General features: G+C 44.8%; 1 protein-coding gene across 1 annotated transcript in view; it reads left to right on the top strand.

Annotated features, from left to right (window-relative positions):
• Window positions 1–18,227, top strand: part of LOC149457267 (uncharacterized) — a 226,851-nt gene that overhangs the window by 180,826 nt on the left and 27,798 nt on the right. The window contains exons 100-108 of the mRNA XM_089683961.1: window positions 6,103–6,154; window positions 6,265–6,331; window positions 6,433–6,655; window positions 12,623–12,674; window positions 12,785–12,851; window positions 12,953–13,175; window positions 16,094–16,145; window positions 16,256–16,322; window positions 16,424–16,646. Coding sequence (XP_089540087.1) covers window positions 6,103–6,154; window positions 6,265–6,331; window positions 6,433–6,655; window positions 12,623–12,674; window positions 12,785–12,851; window positions 12,953–13,175; window positions 16,094–16,145; window positions 16,256–16,322; window positions 16,424–16,646 — 1,026 coding nt within the window. The remainder of the gene's footprint in view (window positions 1–6,102; window positions 6,155–6,264; window positions 6,332–6,432; window positions 6,656–12,622; window positions 12,675–12,784; window positions 12,852–12,952; window positions 13,176–16,093; window positions 16,146–16,255; window positions 16,323–16,423; window positions 16,647–18,227) is intronic.

Below are 18,227 nucleotides of genomic sequence, written 5' to 3'. Positions count from 1 at the left end.
CTTCCACTGTCATGTCCTGACCTAGCCACCACCGCGTACAACGACTCACTATCAGCTACCCTAGACTCTCTGGCACCCCTAACCACATGCAACATCAAACCTAGACTGCTCCAACCATGGCAGAACGACCATACTAAACGCCCCAAATGTCGCAGTCGCGCGCTGGAGAGACTATGGCGCAAAACCAAGTCCCCTCTTGCGTTCTCCCTCTACGAATCTGCCTTCCTCACCTACACCTCCTCCCTCCACGCCGCCAAGCAGGCCTACTTCGTTAACCTGATCAACACCCTCTCCACCTGCCCTCGCCGACTCTTCTCCACCTTCAACTCCCTGCTCTCCCCCCCCCCTCCTCCACTCAGTACCTCACTTACCGCCCACGAGATTGCCACTCATCTCCACAACAAGATTAACGCAATCCGCAAGGACATAGTCAACTTGCAATCTACCTCCCCATCTAGCCTCCCCCCTTCCATCACCCCCTCATCTCTCCCCTCCTCTGACCTCGCAACAGCACTGCCCCCCACCACACCCAAGGCCCTGCCTACCGTAACCCCCCCAGCACTGCACTCTTTCAGCCCTACTACCACTGAGGAAGTCACCAGAGTCTTCTCAGAAGCCCGCCTCACTACCTGCCCCCTGGACCCTATCCCCTCTCAACTCCTCCGGTCACCCCCCTCTTCCCTCATCTGCTCCCTCACCCACATCTTCAATCTCTCCCTCTCTACTGGCGTATTCCCCTCCCCCCTAAAACATGCGCACATCACCCCTATACTCAAAAAGCCCTCCCTGGACCCCACTGACCTCAACAACCTCAGACCAATTTCCCTGCTGCCACTCACCTCCAAGCTCCTTAAGCGCTTGGTCTACGATCGCCTAAGCGCCCACCTAACTGACAGCAACCTCCTTGATCCACTTCAGTCCGGCTTCTGTCCCCTACACTCCACCGAAACTGCCCTCCTCAAAATCACCAACGACCTACTAACCGCCAAAGGCGACTACTCTGTCCTCCTTCTCCTAGACCTCTCTGCGGCCTTTGACAGAGTCGACCACCCCCTCCTCCTTAATAAACTACTCTCCCTTGGCATCAGAGACACCGCTCTCTCTTGGTTCTCGTCCTATCTATCCCAACGCTCCTTCAGCGTTTCCTACAACGGTGCCACCTCCCCTTCCCTCCCCCTCTCTGTTGGGGTCCCCCAGGGCTCTGTCCTTGGACCCCTTCTCTTTTCCATCTACACCTCCTCCCTTGGCAAACTCATACACTCCCACGGCTTCAATTACCACCTCTACGCTGATGATACTCAAATCTACCTATCCACCCCTCACCTCACCCCCAAATTCTCCGCCCGCATCACTCACCTCCTAAACGACATCTCTGACTGGATGTCGCTCCATTTCCTCAAGCTCAACCTCTCCAAAACCGAGCTTCTCGTCTTTCCCCCTCCCCGCGCCCCCCCCATCCTTTCCATCACTACCAACAACACCACCATCAATCCCGCCCCGCAAGCCAAGGTCCTTGGCGACATTCTGGACTCAAACCTTTCCTTTCAACCTCATGTCAAATCACTTACAAACACATGCAGGCTCCACCTCCGGAACATCGCCAAGATACGCTCCTTCCTTACCCCAGACACCACTAAACTACTCGTACAGTTGCAAGAAAAAGTATGTGAACCCCTTGGGATTACGTGGAGTTTTGCATGCATTGGACATAAAATGTGCTCTGAACGTCATCTAAGTCACAACAATAGAAGAACACAGTCTGCTGAACATAATACTACACAAACATTAGATGTTGCCATGGTTTAATTGCACATAACATGTAAACATTCACAGTGCAGGGAGGAAAAAGTATGTGAACCTTTGGACTTAACTGGTTGACCCTCCTTTGGCAGCAATAACCTCAACCAAACGTTTCCTGTAGTTTCAGATCAGACCTGCACAACGATCTGGAGTCATTTTGGACCACTCCTCTTCACAAAACTGTTTCAGTGTAGCAATATTCTTGGGATGTCTGGTGTGAATCGCTCTCTTAAGGTCATGCCACAGCATTTCAATCGGGTTGAGGTCAGGACTCTGACTGGGCCACTCCAGAAGGCGTATTCTGTGCTGTTGCAGCCATTGTTTTGTTGAATTACTTGTATGCTTTGGGTCATTGTCCTGTTGCATCACCCATCCTCTGCGGAGCTTCAGTTGGCGGACAGATGATCGTACGTTTTCCTGCAAAATGTCTTGATAAACTCTGGAATTCATTTTCCCATCAATGACAATAATCCGTCCAGGCCCTGAGGCAGCAAAGCAGCCCCAAACCATGATGCTCCCTCCGCCATGTTTTACAGTGGGGATGAAGTTTTGATGTTGGTGTGCTGTGCCTTTTTTTCTCCACACATAGTGTTGTGTGTTCTTCCCAAACAACTCAATCTTGGTTTCATCTGTCCACAGTATATTTTGCCAGTAGTGCTGTGGAACATCCAGGTGCTCTTTTGCAAACTTCAAACGTGCTGCAATATTCTTTTTGGACAGCAATGGCTTCCTCCGTAGTGTCCTCCCATGTACTCTATTCTTGTATAATGTTTTCCTTATTGTAGATGTGTCAACAAAAATGTTAGCATGTGCCAGAGATTTCTGTAGGTCTTTAGCTGACACTCTAGGATTCTTCTTTACCTCATGCAGCATTGTGCGCTGTGCTCTTGCAGTCATTTTTACAGGACGACCACGCCTAGGGAGAGTAACCCAAAACAGGTGTGTGTTTTTTAAGGGCAGGACAGCTGCCAACAACACATCCAATATCATCACACTGATTGGAGTCAAGGTTGGCTCACTCCTGGCTCCAATTAGCTCTGGGAGTAGTCATTAAGCTAGGGCCTCACATACTTTTTCCTCCCTGCACTGTGAATGTTTACATGTTATGTGCAATTAAACCATGGCAACATCTAATGTTTGTGTAGTATTATGTTCAGCAGACTGTGTTCTTCTATTGTTGTGACTTAGATAACGTTCAGAGCACATTTTATGCCCAATTCATGCAAAACTCCACGTAATCCCAAGGGGTTCACATACTTTTTCTTGCAACTGTACACTCCCTGATTATCTCACGCCTTGACTATTGCAACTCCCTCCTCACCGGCCTACCCCAGTGCAAACTCTCCCCGCTTCAGACCATCCTGAACTCAGCGGCCAGACTCATCCACCTCACCAGCCGCTTCACCTCTGCCACCCCCATCTGCCTCTCCCTCCACTGGCTCCCCATTGCCCAACGCATTAAATTCAAACTGCTCACTCTGACCTATAAGGCCATTCACAACACTGCCCCTAACTACCTCACCGACCTGATTCCCAGGTACCACCCTACCCGTACCCTTCGCTCTTCACAGGACCTCCTTCTATCTTGCTCCCTGGTCTCCTCCTCCCATGCACGACTGCAGGACTTCTCCAGGTCCTCCCCCATCCTCTGGAACTCACTACCCCAATCCATCAGACTGTCACCTTCCCTCCTCACCTTCAGGCGCTCCCTGAAAACCCACCTCTTCAGGGAAGCCTACCCCACCCTCACCTAACAGCCGCTGCCCTTCCGTCCTCCTACCACTCCATCCCCCACAGCCATTTCCCCACAGCCATTTCCTCCTGTACCACTAACCCCTCCCTCCTAGATTGTAAGCTCGAAAGAGTAGGGCCCTCTTACCCCTTGTGTGCTGTTTGTTGTTACTGTACTGTTTCATGTATTGTCCCCCCCTCTATTGTACAGCGCTGAGCAAACCCTTTGGCGCTATATAAACTCGATATAATAATAATAATAATAATATTGAGTCCATGGAAAAAAAAATGTTTCCACGTTTCTGGAAAATGACAAAAATATATATATTTTTTTTACACAAAGTTGTCATTTAAATGATTTATTTCTTGTACAAGCCATGGACATATGTGGAATTACACCCCAAAATACATTCTGCTACTTCTACTGAGTATGGGAATACCACATGTGTGAGACTTTTTGGGAGTCTAGCCACATACAGGAGCCTGAAATCCATTGACCACTTTGAAAGTCTGAAGGAGCGTAACTTCCTCATTTCACTTCCTCACTGCCAAAAATCCAATAAGCACCTTCAGGCTTTTAAAGGGCATTATGTCCTCATTTCACTTCCTCACTACCTATCACTGTTTCGAAGGCCCTGAATTGCCAGGATAGCACCAACCCCCACCCCAAATGACCCCTTTTTGGAAAGTAGACACCCCAAGGAATTTAAAAAGAGGCATGTTGAGTATTTTGCACATCTATTTTTTTCTCACAAGGTTTTGAAATGTAAAAAAAAAGATAAAAAAAAGAAAAGAAAAAATATATTTTTGTTATTTATCTCCATTTTCCAAAAACCTGTGGCAACAAAAGAGATCTGCAAAATACTCACCATGCTTCTTATCAAATTCCTTGGGGTGTCTACTTTCCAAAAAGGGGTCATTTGGGGGGGTTTGGTGCTACCCTGGCATTTCAGGGCCTCCAAAACTGTGATAGGTAATCAGGAAGTGTAAAGAGGAAATAAAGCCCTTTAAAAGCCTGAAGGTGCTTATTGGATTTTGGGTAGTGAGGAAGTGAAATGAGGAAGTTATGCACCTTCAGGGTTTCAAAGTGGTCATTGGATTTCAGGCTCCTGTATGTGGCTAGGCTCCCAAAAAGTCTCTCACACGTGGTACCCCCATACTCAGGAGAAGTAGCAGAATGTATTTTGGGGAGTAATTCCACATATACCCATGGCATGTGTGAGCAATAAATCATTTAAGTGACAATTTTGTGTAAAAAAAACAAACATTTTTTTGTCATTTTCCAAAAACTTGTGATAAAAAAATAATTATTCTATTTATTCAACATGCCTCTCGGCAAATAGCTTAAGGTGTCTACTTTCCAAAAAGGGGTCGTTTTGGGGGGTGGGGGCATTTTATGCCCAGCATTAGAAGCCACACATCACTCACTCTTCTAACCACCTGAAGACCAAGCCTTTTCTGACTCTTTTTGTTCACATGAAAACAATTCAGTATTTTATGCTAGGAAATTAATTTAAACCCCCAAACATTATATATTTTTTTTAAAGCAAACACCCTAGTGAATACAATGGCGAGTGCTGCAATTCTTTGTGTCACATAGTATTTGTGCAGCGATTTTTCACAGGGAATGCAAATATCCCCTATAACTTCACTGGGCATTATCATATATTCTTTTTTGAGAAATCTGGGGTCTATCAGACTCTAGATCTCTCCTCTGCCCTTACATTATATAATCAACCAAGATGGGTGTGAACAGATGCTTTCCCAATTTACAAATGGCGCTGTTTATATCCTTCTGAACTGAAGTGATTAAATGCTCGTAGCTTCCGATTTCTTAGGCTATAGATATGATTGGCACCATTCTGATCTCCAATCAGCTCTATGGTCAGCTGGCAGAAACACCGTCTGCATTCTCAGGTTCCCTCGATGGCACGGGACTGCACGAGAATGCCGTGGAAGGCAGCGGGGGAGGGGGGCATCATCTCCCGCTGCTTGTAAAAGCAATCCTGCAGCTAATTAGCCACTAGGATTGCTTTTACATGAAGGCCGATTGCCAGATGATGCCTGCAGCTGTAGACATCATCCTGGTGTAACTGTTCAAAGTCCAGTGATGTACCAGTATGTCCCTGGTCCTTGTTGGGTATATACAGTATGGTATGCTCTTTTCTTTTTTTTTGTATGCAGCCTGTGGGCTGAATGAAAAAATTAGAAGAAATCATTGCCAGAAAAAGTGTGTGGTATTCCCACCATTAGAATATACCACCCTGCATCCACCCACTTCTAATGGTGGGCACACATTAGGTCACATTAGGTCACATCCAAGATTGTACAAATGTCTAAATAGTGGCACGCTTGAATAAAAATTGTCCACGTTTAAGTGGTACCCCATATGGAAAAAGAATGACACCAAGTCCCAGACTATCTTGTCACTGCTCCCCATGCAGTCTGGGCATCTACCCATAACAAGTAATTTGACTGGTTTACAAAAAGAGCATGACAAATTTTCAGCCTCTGACATTCACAGACGGTTGCAAAAATCACTGATTTGTAATGTTTTCCCTTATTTTCCAGTACAAGGAACCTGCTCAACCACTGCTAAAGACCTACAAGATTCTATCGCACTGTGAGTATTGTCTTCATTTAACTGGTGTCACTAACTGGATAATACTAAGATAGAATAGAAAAGAGATTCATTAGAAAAATATGTGCAAACCTGTGTCTTCTGTTCCCTAGAGTCCAATGCCCATCGGATTGCATGGTTAATGGAAGAAATGCCTGGGGAACTGATGTCTATACTGATGTAAGTTAATTCAACTGCTACTACTGTCACAAAAAAATACAGCACAAAAAAAGTACACTTCATCAGGAAACTCTAATAACATATCATATATATATATTTAGGATTCCTCCATTTGCAAAGCAGCTATCCATGTTGGAATACTGGATAATAATGTAGGATTAGTGACAGTGGAAAAAAAACCTGGACTGTCGAGTTACACTGGATCAACAAGGAATGGAGTCACAACAACCAGTTATGGATCTTGGTCTGGATCATTTGTATTACATGGTTCCTCAGAACCACCAATTCCTAAACCTACAGAAGTACCAACCCAAAAACCTCCAGGTAATCTCTTGTCACAGACTACACATGATGATAGCAAGCAGTACTATATGTCCTTCAGAAATTGATAATGTCAAAATGCTCAAATAGCTTGTTTTCAGTTAACCACTTGCCCTCCAGAGGATTTACCCCCGTTAATGACCAGGCCTCTTTTTGCTACTTGGCACTGCACTAATTCAAGTGATAATTTCATGCAATGCTGCACCCAAACTAAATTTACATCCTTTTTTTTCACACAAATAGAGCTTTCTTTCAGTGGTATTTGATCCCCTGTGCGCTTTTTATTTTTGCCGCTATAAAAAAAAACCTCTCATTTCTGTCATAAAAAATATTTTAAAAAAACCTAAAATTTCGTCATAAATTTAGGCCAAAATGTATTCTGCTACATGTTTTTGGTTAAAAAAATCCCAATAAGTGTATATTTATTGCTTTGTGTGAAAATTATAGCATCTACAAACTATGGTATAGATAATGGAATTTACGCAGCTTTTACTTTCTGACTGCCCATCACATGTTTTGAGGTGCTAAAATACTAGGATAGCACAAACACCCTCAAATGACCCCTTTTTGGAAAGTAGACACCCTAAGCCAGTGGTTCTCAACCTTTCTAATGCCGCGACCCCTTAATACAGTTCCTCATGTTGTGGTGACCCCCAACCATAAAATTATTTTCGTTGCTACTTCATAACTGTAATTTTGCAGTGGGAGGACTAGCGTCCCATCACTGATGTCAGTGGGAGGAATAGTGCCCCATCATTGGTGTCAGTGGGAGGAATAGTGTCCCATCATTGGTGTCAGTGGGAGGAATAGTGTCCCATCATTGGTGTCAGTGGGGGGAATAGTGTCCCATTATTGGTATCAGTGGGGGGAATAGTGCCCCATCATTGGTATCAGTGGGGGGAATAGTGCCCCATCATTGGTATCAGTGGGAGGAATAGTGCCCCATCATTGTTATCAGTGGGAGGAATAGTGCCCCATCATTGGTATGAGTGGGAGGAATAGTGCCCCATCATTGTTATCAGTGGGAGGAATAGTGCCCCATCATTGGCATCAGTGGGAGGAATAGTGCCCCATCATTGGCATCAGTGGGAGGAATAGTGCCCCATCATTGGCGTCAGTGGGAGGAATAGTGCCCCATCATTAGTATCAGTGGGAGGAATAGTGCCCCATCATTAGTATCAGTGGGAGGAATAGTGCCCCATCATTAGTATCAGTGGGAAGAATAGTGCCCCATCATTGGCGTCAGTGGGAGGAATAGTGCCCCATCATTAGTATCAGTGGGAGGAATAGTGCCCCATCATTGGTGTCAGTGGGAGGAATAGTGCCCCATCATTAGTATCAGTGGGAGGAATAGTGCCCCATCATTGGTGTCAGTGGAAGGAATAGTGCCCCATCATTGGTGTCAGTGGGAGGAATAGTGCCCCATCATTGGTGTCAGTGGGAGGAATAGTGTCCCATCATTGGTGTCAGTGGGAGGAATAGTGCTCCATCATTGGTGTCAGTGGGAGGAATAGTGCTCCATCATTGGTGTCAGTGGGAGGAATAGTGTACAATCATTGGCGTCAGTGGGAGGAATAGTGCCCAATCATTGGCGTCCGTGGGAGGAATAGTGCCCCATCATTGGCGTCAGTGGGAGGAATAGTGCCCAATCATTGGCGTCAGTGGGAGGAATAGTGCCCAATCATTGGCGTCAGTGGGAGGAATAGTGCCCCATCGTGGGTGTCAGTGGGAGGAATAGTGCCCCATCGTGGGTGTCAGTGGGAGGAATAGTGCCCCATCGTGGGTGTCAGTGGGGGGAGGAATAGTGCCCCATCGTTGGTGTCAGTGGGGGGAGGAATAGTGCCCCATCGTTGGTGTCAGTGGGGGGAGGAATAGTGCCCCATCGTTGGTGTCAGTGGGGGGAGGAATAGTGCCCCATCGTTGGTGTCAGTGGGGGGAGGAATAGTGCCCCATCGTTGGTGTCAGTGGGGGGAGGAATAGTGCCCCATCGTTGGTGTCAGTGGGGGGAGGAATAGTGCCCCATCGTTGGTGTCAGTGGGGGGAGGAATAGTGCCCCATCGTTGGTGTCAGTGGGGGGAGGAATAGTGCCCCATCGTGGGTGTCAGTGGGGGGAGGAATAGTGCCCCATCGTTGGTGTCAGTGGGGGTAGGAATAGTGCCCCATCGTTGGTGTCAGTGGGGGGAGGAATACTGCCCCATCGTTGGTGTCAGTGAGGGGAGGAATAGTGCCCCATCGGTGGTATCAGTGGGGGGAGGAATAGTGCCCCATTGTTGGTGTCAGTGGGGGGAGGAATAGTGCCCCATCGTTGGTGTCAGTGGGGGGAGGAATAGTGCCCCATCGTTGGTGTCAGTGGGGGGAGGAATAGTGCCCCATCGTTGGTGTCAGTGGGGGGAGGAATAGTGCCCCATCGTTGGTGTCAGTGGGGGGAGGAATAGTGCCCCATCGTTGGTGTCAGTAGGGGAAGGAATAGTGCCCCATCGTTGGTGTCAGTGGGGGGAGGAATAGTGCCCCATCGTTGTTGTCAGTGGGGGGAGGAATAGTGCCCCATCGTTGGTGTCAGTGGGGGGAGGAATAGTGCCCCATCGTTGGTGTCAGTGGGGGGAGGAATAGTGCCCCATCGTTGGTGTCAGTGGGGGGAGGAATAGTGCCCCATCGTTGGTGTCAGTGGGGGGAGGAATAGTGCCCCATCGTTGGTGTCAGTGGGGGTAGGAATAGTGCCCCATCGTTGGTGTCAGTGGGGGGAGGAATAGTGCCCCATCGTTGATGTCAGTGGGGGGAGGAATAGTGCCTCATCGTTGGTGTCAGTGAGGGGAGGAATACTGTCTCATCGTTGGTGTCAGTGGGGGGAGGAATAGTGCCTCATCGTTGGTGTCAGTGAGGGGAGGAATAGTGTCTCATCGTTGGTGTCAGTGGGGGGAGGAATAGTGCCCCATCGTTGGTGTCAGTGAGGGGAGGAATAGTGCCCCATCGTTGGTGTCACTGAGGGGAGGAATACTGTCTCATCGTTGATGTCAGTGGGGGGAGGAATAGTGCCTCATCTTGGTGTCAGTGAGGGGAGGAATAATGTCTCATCGTTGGTGTCAGTGGGGGGAGGAATAGTGTCTCACCGTTGGTGTCAGTGGGGGGAGGAATAGTGCCCCATCGTTGGTATTAGTGACACAAATGATGGGGCACTATCCCTCCCACTGACACCAATGATACTTACCTTGCTGACTCCTGCTCCAGCCTGGGCTCACTCTCTCCCATCTACAGCCTGCATACCTGGCTGCAGCAGCAAAATTTGCACTTACCTGTCAGCTGTCTTCCTTCTCTGGCCTCTCTCTTCACTCGCTCCTGCAGCTCCCTCGATCTTCTTTGATCTACGCGCGCTGCCGCTCGGCTCCTCCTCTCCAAGCTCCACCTCCTCGCCGGTGATTGGCCGCCTGTGTGCCTCTCCTGAGCTACAGTTCCGGTGGCCAATCAGCGGCGAGGAGGCGGTGACAGGGGCAGCATATCATCCCGCCCACACATCGCCGGAGACAGGAGCGGCGTCTCGGTTCCTAAGACCAACGGAAATATGTGTTTTCCGATGGTCTTAGGCGACCCCTGGGAAATGGTCGTTCGACCCCCAAAGGGGTCGCGACCCCCAGGTTGAGAACCGCTGCCCTAAGCTATCTGATGAGAGGCATATTGAGTCCATGGAAAAAAAAATGTTTCCACGTTTCTGGAAAATGACAAAAATATATTTTTTTTTTTACACAAAGTTGTCATTTAAATGATTTATTTCTTGTACAAGCCATGGACATATGTGGAATTACACCCCCAAAATACATTCTGCTACTTCTACTGAGTATGGGAATACCACATGTGTGAGACTTTTTGGGAGTCTAGCCACATACAGGAGCCTGAAATCCAATGACGACTTTGAAAGCCTGAAGGGGCGTAACTTCCTCATTTCACTTCCTCACTGCCAAAAATCCAATAGGCACTTTCAGGCTTTTAAAGGGCATTATGTCCTCATTTCACTTCCTCACTACCTATCACTGTTTCGAAGGCCCTGAATTGCCAGGATAGCACCAACCCCCACCCAAATGACACCTTTTTGGAACGTAGACACCCCAAGGAATTAAAAAAGAGGCATGTTGAGTATTTTGCACATCTATTTTTTTCTCACAAGGTTTTGAAATGTAAAAAAAAGAAAAGAAAAAATATATTTTTGTTATTTTTCTCCATTTTCCAAAAACCTGTGGCAACAAAAGAGATCTGCAAAATACTCACCATGCTTCTTATCAAATTCCTTGGGGTGTCTACTTTCCAAAAAGGGGTCATTTGGGGGGGGGGGGGTTGGTGCTACCCTGGCATTTCAGGGCCTCCAAAACTGTGATAGGTAATCAGGAAGTGTAAAGAGGAAATAAAGCCCTTTAAAAGCCTGAAGGTGCTTATTGGATTTTGGGTAGTGAGGAAGTGAAATGAGGACATTATGCACCTTCAGGGTTTCAAAGTGGTCATTGGATTTCAGGCTCCTGTATGTGGCTAGGCTCCCAAAAAGTCTCTCACACGTGGTACCCCCATACTCAGGAGAAGTAGCAGAATGTATTTTGGGGAGTAATTCCACATATACCCATGGCATGTGTGAGCAATAAATCATTTAAGTGACAATTTTGTGTAAAAAAAACAAACATTTTTTTGTCATTTTCCAAAAACTTGTGGTAACAAAATAATTATTCTATTTATTCAACATGCCTCTCGGCAAATAGCTTGGGGTGTCTACTTTCCAAAAAGGGGTCGTTTTGGGGGGTGGGGGCATTTTATGCCCAGCATTAGAAGCCACACATCACTCACTCTTCTAACCACCTGAAGACCAAGCCTTTTCTGACTCTTTGTTCACATGAAAACAATTCAGTATTTTATGCTAGGAAATTAATTTAAACCCCCAAACATTATATATTTTTTTAAAGCAAACACCCTAGTGAATACAATGGCGAGTGCTGCAATTCTTTATGTCACATAGTATTTGCGCAGCGATTTTTCACAGGGAATGCAAATATCCCCTATAACTTCACTGGGCATTATCATATATTCTTTTTTGAGAAATCTGGGGTCTATCAGACTCTAGATCTCTCCTCTGCCCTTACATTATATAATCAACCAAGATGGGTGTGAACAGATGCTTTCCCAATTTACAAATGGCGCTGTTTATATCCTGCTGAACTGAAGTGATTAAATGCTCGTAGCTTCCGATTTCTTAGGCTATAGATATGATTGGCACCATTCTGATCTCCAATCAGCTCTATGGTCAGCTGGCAGAAACACCGTCTGCATTCTCAGGTTCCCTCGATGGCACGGGACTGCACGAGAAGGCCGTGGAAGGCAGCGGGGGAGGGGGGCATCATCTCCCGCTGCTTGTAAAAGCAATCCTGCAGCTAATTAGCCACTAGGATTGCTTTTACATGAAAGCCAATTGCCAGATGATGCCTGCAGCTGTAGACATCATCCTGGTGTAACTGTTCAAAGTCCAGTGATGTACCAGTATGTCCCTGGTCCTTGTTGGGTATATACAGTATGGTATGCTCTTTTCTTTTTTTTTGTATGCAGCCTGTGGGCTGAATGAAAAAATTAGAAGAAATCATTGTCAGAAAAAGTGTGTGGTATTCCCACCATTAGAATATACCACCCTGCATCCACCCACTTCTAATGGTGGGCACACATTAGGTCACATTGTGCCACATGCGCCAGTTCCAAGATTGTACAAATGTCTAAATAGTGGCACGCTTGAATAAAAATTGTCCACGTTTAAGTGGTACCCCATATGGAAAAAGAATGACACCAAGTCCCAGACTATCTTGTCACTGCTCCCCATGCAGTCTGGGCATCTACCCATAACAAGTAATTTGACTGGTTTACAAAAAGAGCATGACAAATTTTCAGACTCTGACATTCACAGACGGTTGCAAAAATCACTGATTTGTAATGTTTTCCCTTATTTTCCAGTACAAGGAACCTGCTCAACCACTGCTAAAGACCTACAAGATTCTATCGCACTGTGAGTATTGTCTTCATTTAACTGGTGTCACTAACTGGATAATACTAAGATAGAATAGAAAAGAGATTCATTAGAAAAATATGTGCAAACCTGTGTCTTCTGTTCCCTAGAGTCCAATGTCCATCGGATTGCATGGTTAATGGAAGAAATGCCTGGGGAACTGATGTCTATACTGATGTAAGTTAATTCAACTGCTACTACTGTCACAAAAAAATACAGCACAAAAAAAGTACACTTCATCAGGAAACTCTAATAACATATCATATATATATATTTAGGATTCCTCCATTTGCAAAGCAGCTATCCATGTTGGAATACTGGATAATAATGTAGGATTAGTGACAGTGGAAAAAAAACCTGGACTGTCGAGTTACACTGGATCAACAAGGAATGGAGTCACAACAACCAGTTATGGATCTTGGTCTGGATCATTTGTATTACATGGTTCCTCAGAACCACCAATTCCTAAACCTACAGAAGTACCAACCCAAAAACCTCCAGGTAATCTCTTGTCACAGACTACACATGATGATAGCAAGCAGTACTATATGTCCTTCAGAAATTGATAATGTCAAAATGCTCAAATAGCTTGTTTTCAGTTAACCACTTGCCCTCCAGAGGATTTACCCCTGTTAATGAACAGGCCTCTTTTTGCTACTTGGCACTGCACTAATTCAAGTGATAATTTCACGGTCATGCAATGCTGTACCCAAACTAAATTTACATCCTTTTTTTTCACACAAATAGAGCTTTCTTTCAGTGGTATTTGATCCCCTGTGCGCTTTTTATTTTTGCCGCTATAAAAAAAAACCTAATTTCTGTCATAAAAAATATTTTAAAAAAACCTAAAATTTCGTCATACATTTAGGCCAAAATGTATTCTGCTACATGTTTTTGGTTAAAAAATCCCAATAAGTGTATATTTATTGCTTTGTGTGAAAATTATAGCATCTACAAACTATGGTATAGATAATGGAATTTACGCAGCTTTTACTTTCTGACTGCCCATCACATGTTTTGAGGTGCTAAAATACTAGGATAGCACAAACACCCTCAAATGACCCCTTTTTGGAAAGTAGACACCCTAAGCTATCTGATGAGAGGCATATTGAGTCCATGGAAAAAAAAATGTTTCCACGTTTCTGGAAAATGACAAAAATATATATATATTTTTTTACACAAAGTTGTCATTTAAATGATTTATTTCTTGTACAAGCCATGGACATATGTGGAATTACAGCCCAAAATACATTCTGCTACTTCTACTGAGTATGGGAATACCACATGTGTGAGACTTTTTGGGAGTCTAGCCACATACAGGAGCCTGAAATCCAATGACGACTTAGAAAGCCTGAAGGAGCGTAACTTCCTCATTTCACTTCCTCATTGCCAAAAATCCAATAGGCACTTTCAGGCTTTTAAAGGGCATTATGTCCTCATTTCACTTCCTCACTACCTATCACTGTTTCGAAGGCCCTGAATTGCCAGGATAGCACCAACCCCCACCCCAAATGACCCCTTTTTGGAAAGTAGACACCCCAAGGAATTTAAAAAGAGGCATGTTGAGTATTTTGCACATCTATTTTTTTCTCACAAGGTTTTGAAATGTAAAAAAAAAGATAAAATAAAGAAAAGAAAAAATATATTTTTGTTATTTTTCTCCATTTTCCAAAAACCTGTGGCAACAAAAGAGATCTGCAAAATACTCACCATGCTTCTTATCAAATTCCTTGGGGTGTCTACTCTCCAAAAAGGGGTCATATGGGGGGGGGGGGTTGGTGCTACCCTGGCATTTCAGGGCCTCCAAAACTGTGATAGGTAATCAGAAAGTGTAAAGAGGAAATAAAGCCCTTTAAAAGCCTGAAGGTGCTTATTGGATTTTGGGTAGTGAGGAAGTGAAATGAGGAAGTTACGCACCTTCAGGGTTTCAAAGTGGTCATTGGATTTCAGGCTCCTGTATGTGGCTAGGCTCCCAAAATGTCTCTCACACGTGGTACCCCCATACTCAGGAGAAGTAGCAGAATGTATTTTGGGGAGTAATTCCACATATACCCATGGCATGTGTGAGCAATAAATCATTTAAGTGACAATTTTGTGTAAAAAAAACAAACATTTTTTTGTCATTTTCCAAAAACTTGTGGTAAAAAAATAATTATTCTATTTATTCAACATGCCTCTCGGCAAATAGCTTGGGGTGTCTACTTTCCAAAAAGGGGTCGTTTTGGGGGGTGGGGGCATTTTATGCCCAGCATTAGAAGCCACACATCACTCACTCTTCTAACCACCTGAAGACCAAGCCTTTTCTGACTCTTTTTGTTCACATGAAAACAATTCAGTATTTTATGCTAGGAAATTAATGTAAACCCCCAAACATTATATATTTTTTTAAAGCAAACACCCTAGTGAATACAATGGCGAGTGCTGCAATTCTTTATGTCACATAGTATTTGCGCAGCGATTTTTCATAGGGAATGCAAATATCCCCTATAACTTCACTGGGCATTATCATATATTCTTTTTTGAGAAATCTGGGTTCTATCAGACTCTAGATCTCTCCTCTGCCCTTACATTATATAATCAAACAAGATGGGTGTGAACAGATGCTTTCCCAATTTACAAATGGCGCTGTTTATATCCTTCTGAACTGAAGTGATTAAATGCTCGTAGCTTCCGATTTCTTAGGCTATAGATATGATTGGCACCATTCTGATCTCCAATCAGCTCTATGGTCAGCTGGCAGAAACACCGTCTGCATTCTCAGGTTCCCCCGATGGCACGGGACTGCACGAGAATGCCGGGGAAGGCAGGGGGGGAGGGGGGCATCATCTTCCGCTGCTTGTAAAAGCAATCCTGCAGCTAATTAGCCACTAGGATTGCTTTTACATGAAAGCCGATTGCCGGATTATGCCTGCAGCTGTAGACATCATCCTGGTATAACCGTTCAAAGTCCAGTGATGTACCAGTACGTCGCTGGTCCTTTTTAGGTATATATGGTATGTTCTTTTCTTTTTTTTTGTATGCAGCCTGTGGGCTGAATGAAAAAATGAGAAGAAATCATTGCCAGAAAAAGTGCGTGGTATTCCCACCATTAGAATATACCACCCTGCATCCTCCCACTTCTAATGGTGGGCACACATTAGGTCACATTGTGCCACATGTGCCAGTTCCAAGATTGTACAAATGTCTAAATAGTGGCACGCTTGAATAAAAATTGTCCACGTTTAAGTGGTACCCCATATGGAAAACGAATGACACCAAGTCCCAAACTATCTTGTCACTGCTCCCCATGCAGTCTGGGCATCTACCCATAACAAGTAATTTGACTGGTTTACAAAAAGAGCATGACAAATTTTCAGCCTCTGACATTTACAGATGGTTGCAAAAATCACTGATTTGTAACGTTTTCCCTTATTTTCCAGTACAAGGAACCTGTTCAACCACTGCTAGAGACCTAAAAGATTCTATCGCACTGTGAGTATTGTCTTCATTTAACTGGTGTCACTAACTGGATAATACTAAGATAGAATAGAAAAGAGATTCATTAGAAAAATATGTGCAAACCTGTGTTTTCTGTTCCCTAGAGTCCAATGTTCATCGGATTGCATGGTTAATGGAAGAAATGCCTGGGGAACTGATGTCTATACTGATGTAAGTTAATTCAACTGCTACTACTGTCACAAAAAATGCAGCACAAAAAAGTACACTTCATCAGGAAACTCTAATAACATATCATATATATATATATTTAGGATTCCTCCATTTGCAAAGCAGCTATCCATGTTGGAATACTGGGCAATAATGTAGGATTAGTGACAGTGGAAAAAAAACCTGGACTGTCGAGTTACACTGGATCAACAAGGAATGGAGTCACAACAACCAGTTATGGATCTTGGACTGGATCATTTGTATTACATGGTTCCTCACAACCACCAATTCATAAACCTACTGAAGAACCAACCCAAAAACCTCCAGGTAATGTCATGTCAAAAAATATGCATGACTACAATGAGCAGTACTATATGTCCTTCAGAAATCGGTAATGTCAAGGTGCTCAAAAAGCATGATTTCAGTTAAAGTACTTCCAAAGTAAGGACATTTTCTACCTTAGTGTATTCCCTGTATTTAGGTAAAAAATGACCCATAACCCTTCCTGATGCACACAGCCCAGCTCAGGAGCTAGCCCGCACAGATACTAAAATACCACAAGTTATATTATTAAGTCACGTGGTATTTTAGTAGTGAAAACATTCCTCAATGTTTCTGCTGTCAGTGAGGTTCCCCACTGACAGCTGAATGTAAAAAGAATTGCCAGCAATTAATTTTTTTTTTTGAACAGCGTGGGATTCCCCCCCATCCATACCAAGCCCTTTGGGTCTGGTATAGATTTTGAGGGGAACCCCCACACCAAAATGTTTTTAAAAATGGTCCAGGGGTCCCCCCAAAATCCATACCAGACTCTTATCTGAGCATGCAGCCTGGCAGGTCAGGAAAGGAGGGGGACGAGCAAGCGCCCCCCCCCCCCGAACCATACCAGGCCACATGCCCTTAACATTGGGGGGGTATTTTGGGGCAGGGGGGCTCCCCTCCCGTAAGAACCTTGCACCCATGTTGATGGGGACAAGGGTTTCTTCCCCACAACTGTGGCCGGTGGTTGTGGGGGTCTGTGGGTGGAGGGCTTATCAGAATCTGGAAGCCCGCTTTTACAAGGGGGCCCCCAGATCCAGCCCCCCCAAGTGAATGAATATGAGGTACAAGGTACGGCTACTAATTCACAAAAAAAGTGTAGTGTAAAAAATGACAGAAGACAGCCTTTCACAAGTCCTTTATTAAAAACAAAAACAAAAAAAGTCCCACAAAGTAGATCCAATGTCAATCAAGATGCTTTCTGACCATAAATAAGAAAAAAAAATGCTCCACTCTCGACGCTGGCTCCGACCGCCTGATAGCGGCGCCAGGGTGACAATTGTTAAATACCACGATGACGTCACAAGGGGGCAGGGTCACTCGGTTGATGTCACCGGGTGGCCCCGCCCCCTTGTGATGTCATCATGTACTGTGATTGGTCAGAGCATTGCATCTGATCTGTGGACAGGTGCATTGCTTTGGCCAATCACAATGCACTGTCAGGGAGCAGTGCATTGTGGGGCGTGGCAGTCAAGCCGAACGTCCTTACCATTTGTGTATTTGCCAAACACATGAACGACCGATGTTTGAGTTGAACTTCTGATCAACTCGAACATCAAGCCCAACCCTAGTCAACAGTAAGTGCATTCAAACACAGATCTATACTCAGACAAAAAAGTTATTAAAAAAAAAAAGAAAAAAAACAAAGATTTCAGGCTCCTGTATGTGGCTAGGCTCCCAAAAAGTCTCTCACACGTGGTACCCCCATACTCAGGAGAAGTAGCAGAATGTATTTTGGGGAGTAATTCCACATATACCCATGGCATGTGTGAGCAATAAATCATTTAAGTGACAATTTTGTGTAAAAAAAACAAACATTTTTTTGTCATTTTCCAAAAACTTGTGGTAAAAAAATAATTATTCTATTTA

This window comes from Staurois parvus, unplaced genomic scaffold, assembly GCF_062004578.1.
Source record: "Staurois parvus isolate SC_StPar_1 unplaced genomic scaffold, SC_StPar_1.0 ptg000332l, whole genome shotgun sequence".
NCBI classification, from domain to species: Eukaryota; Metazoa; Chordata; class Amphibia; order Anura; family Ranidae; genus Staurois; species Staurois parvus.
Note: the sequence above shows the minus strand (reverse complement) of the source record. Positions and strands in the feature narration are given on the sequence as shown.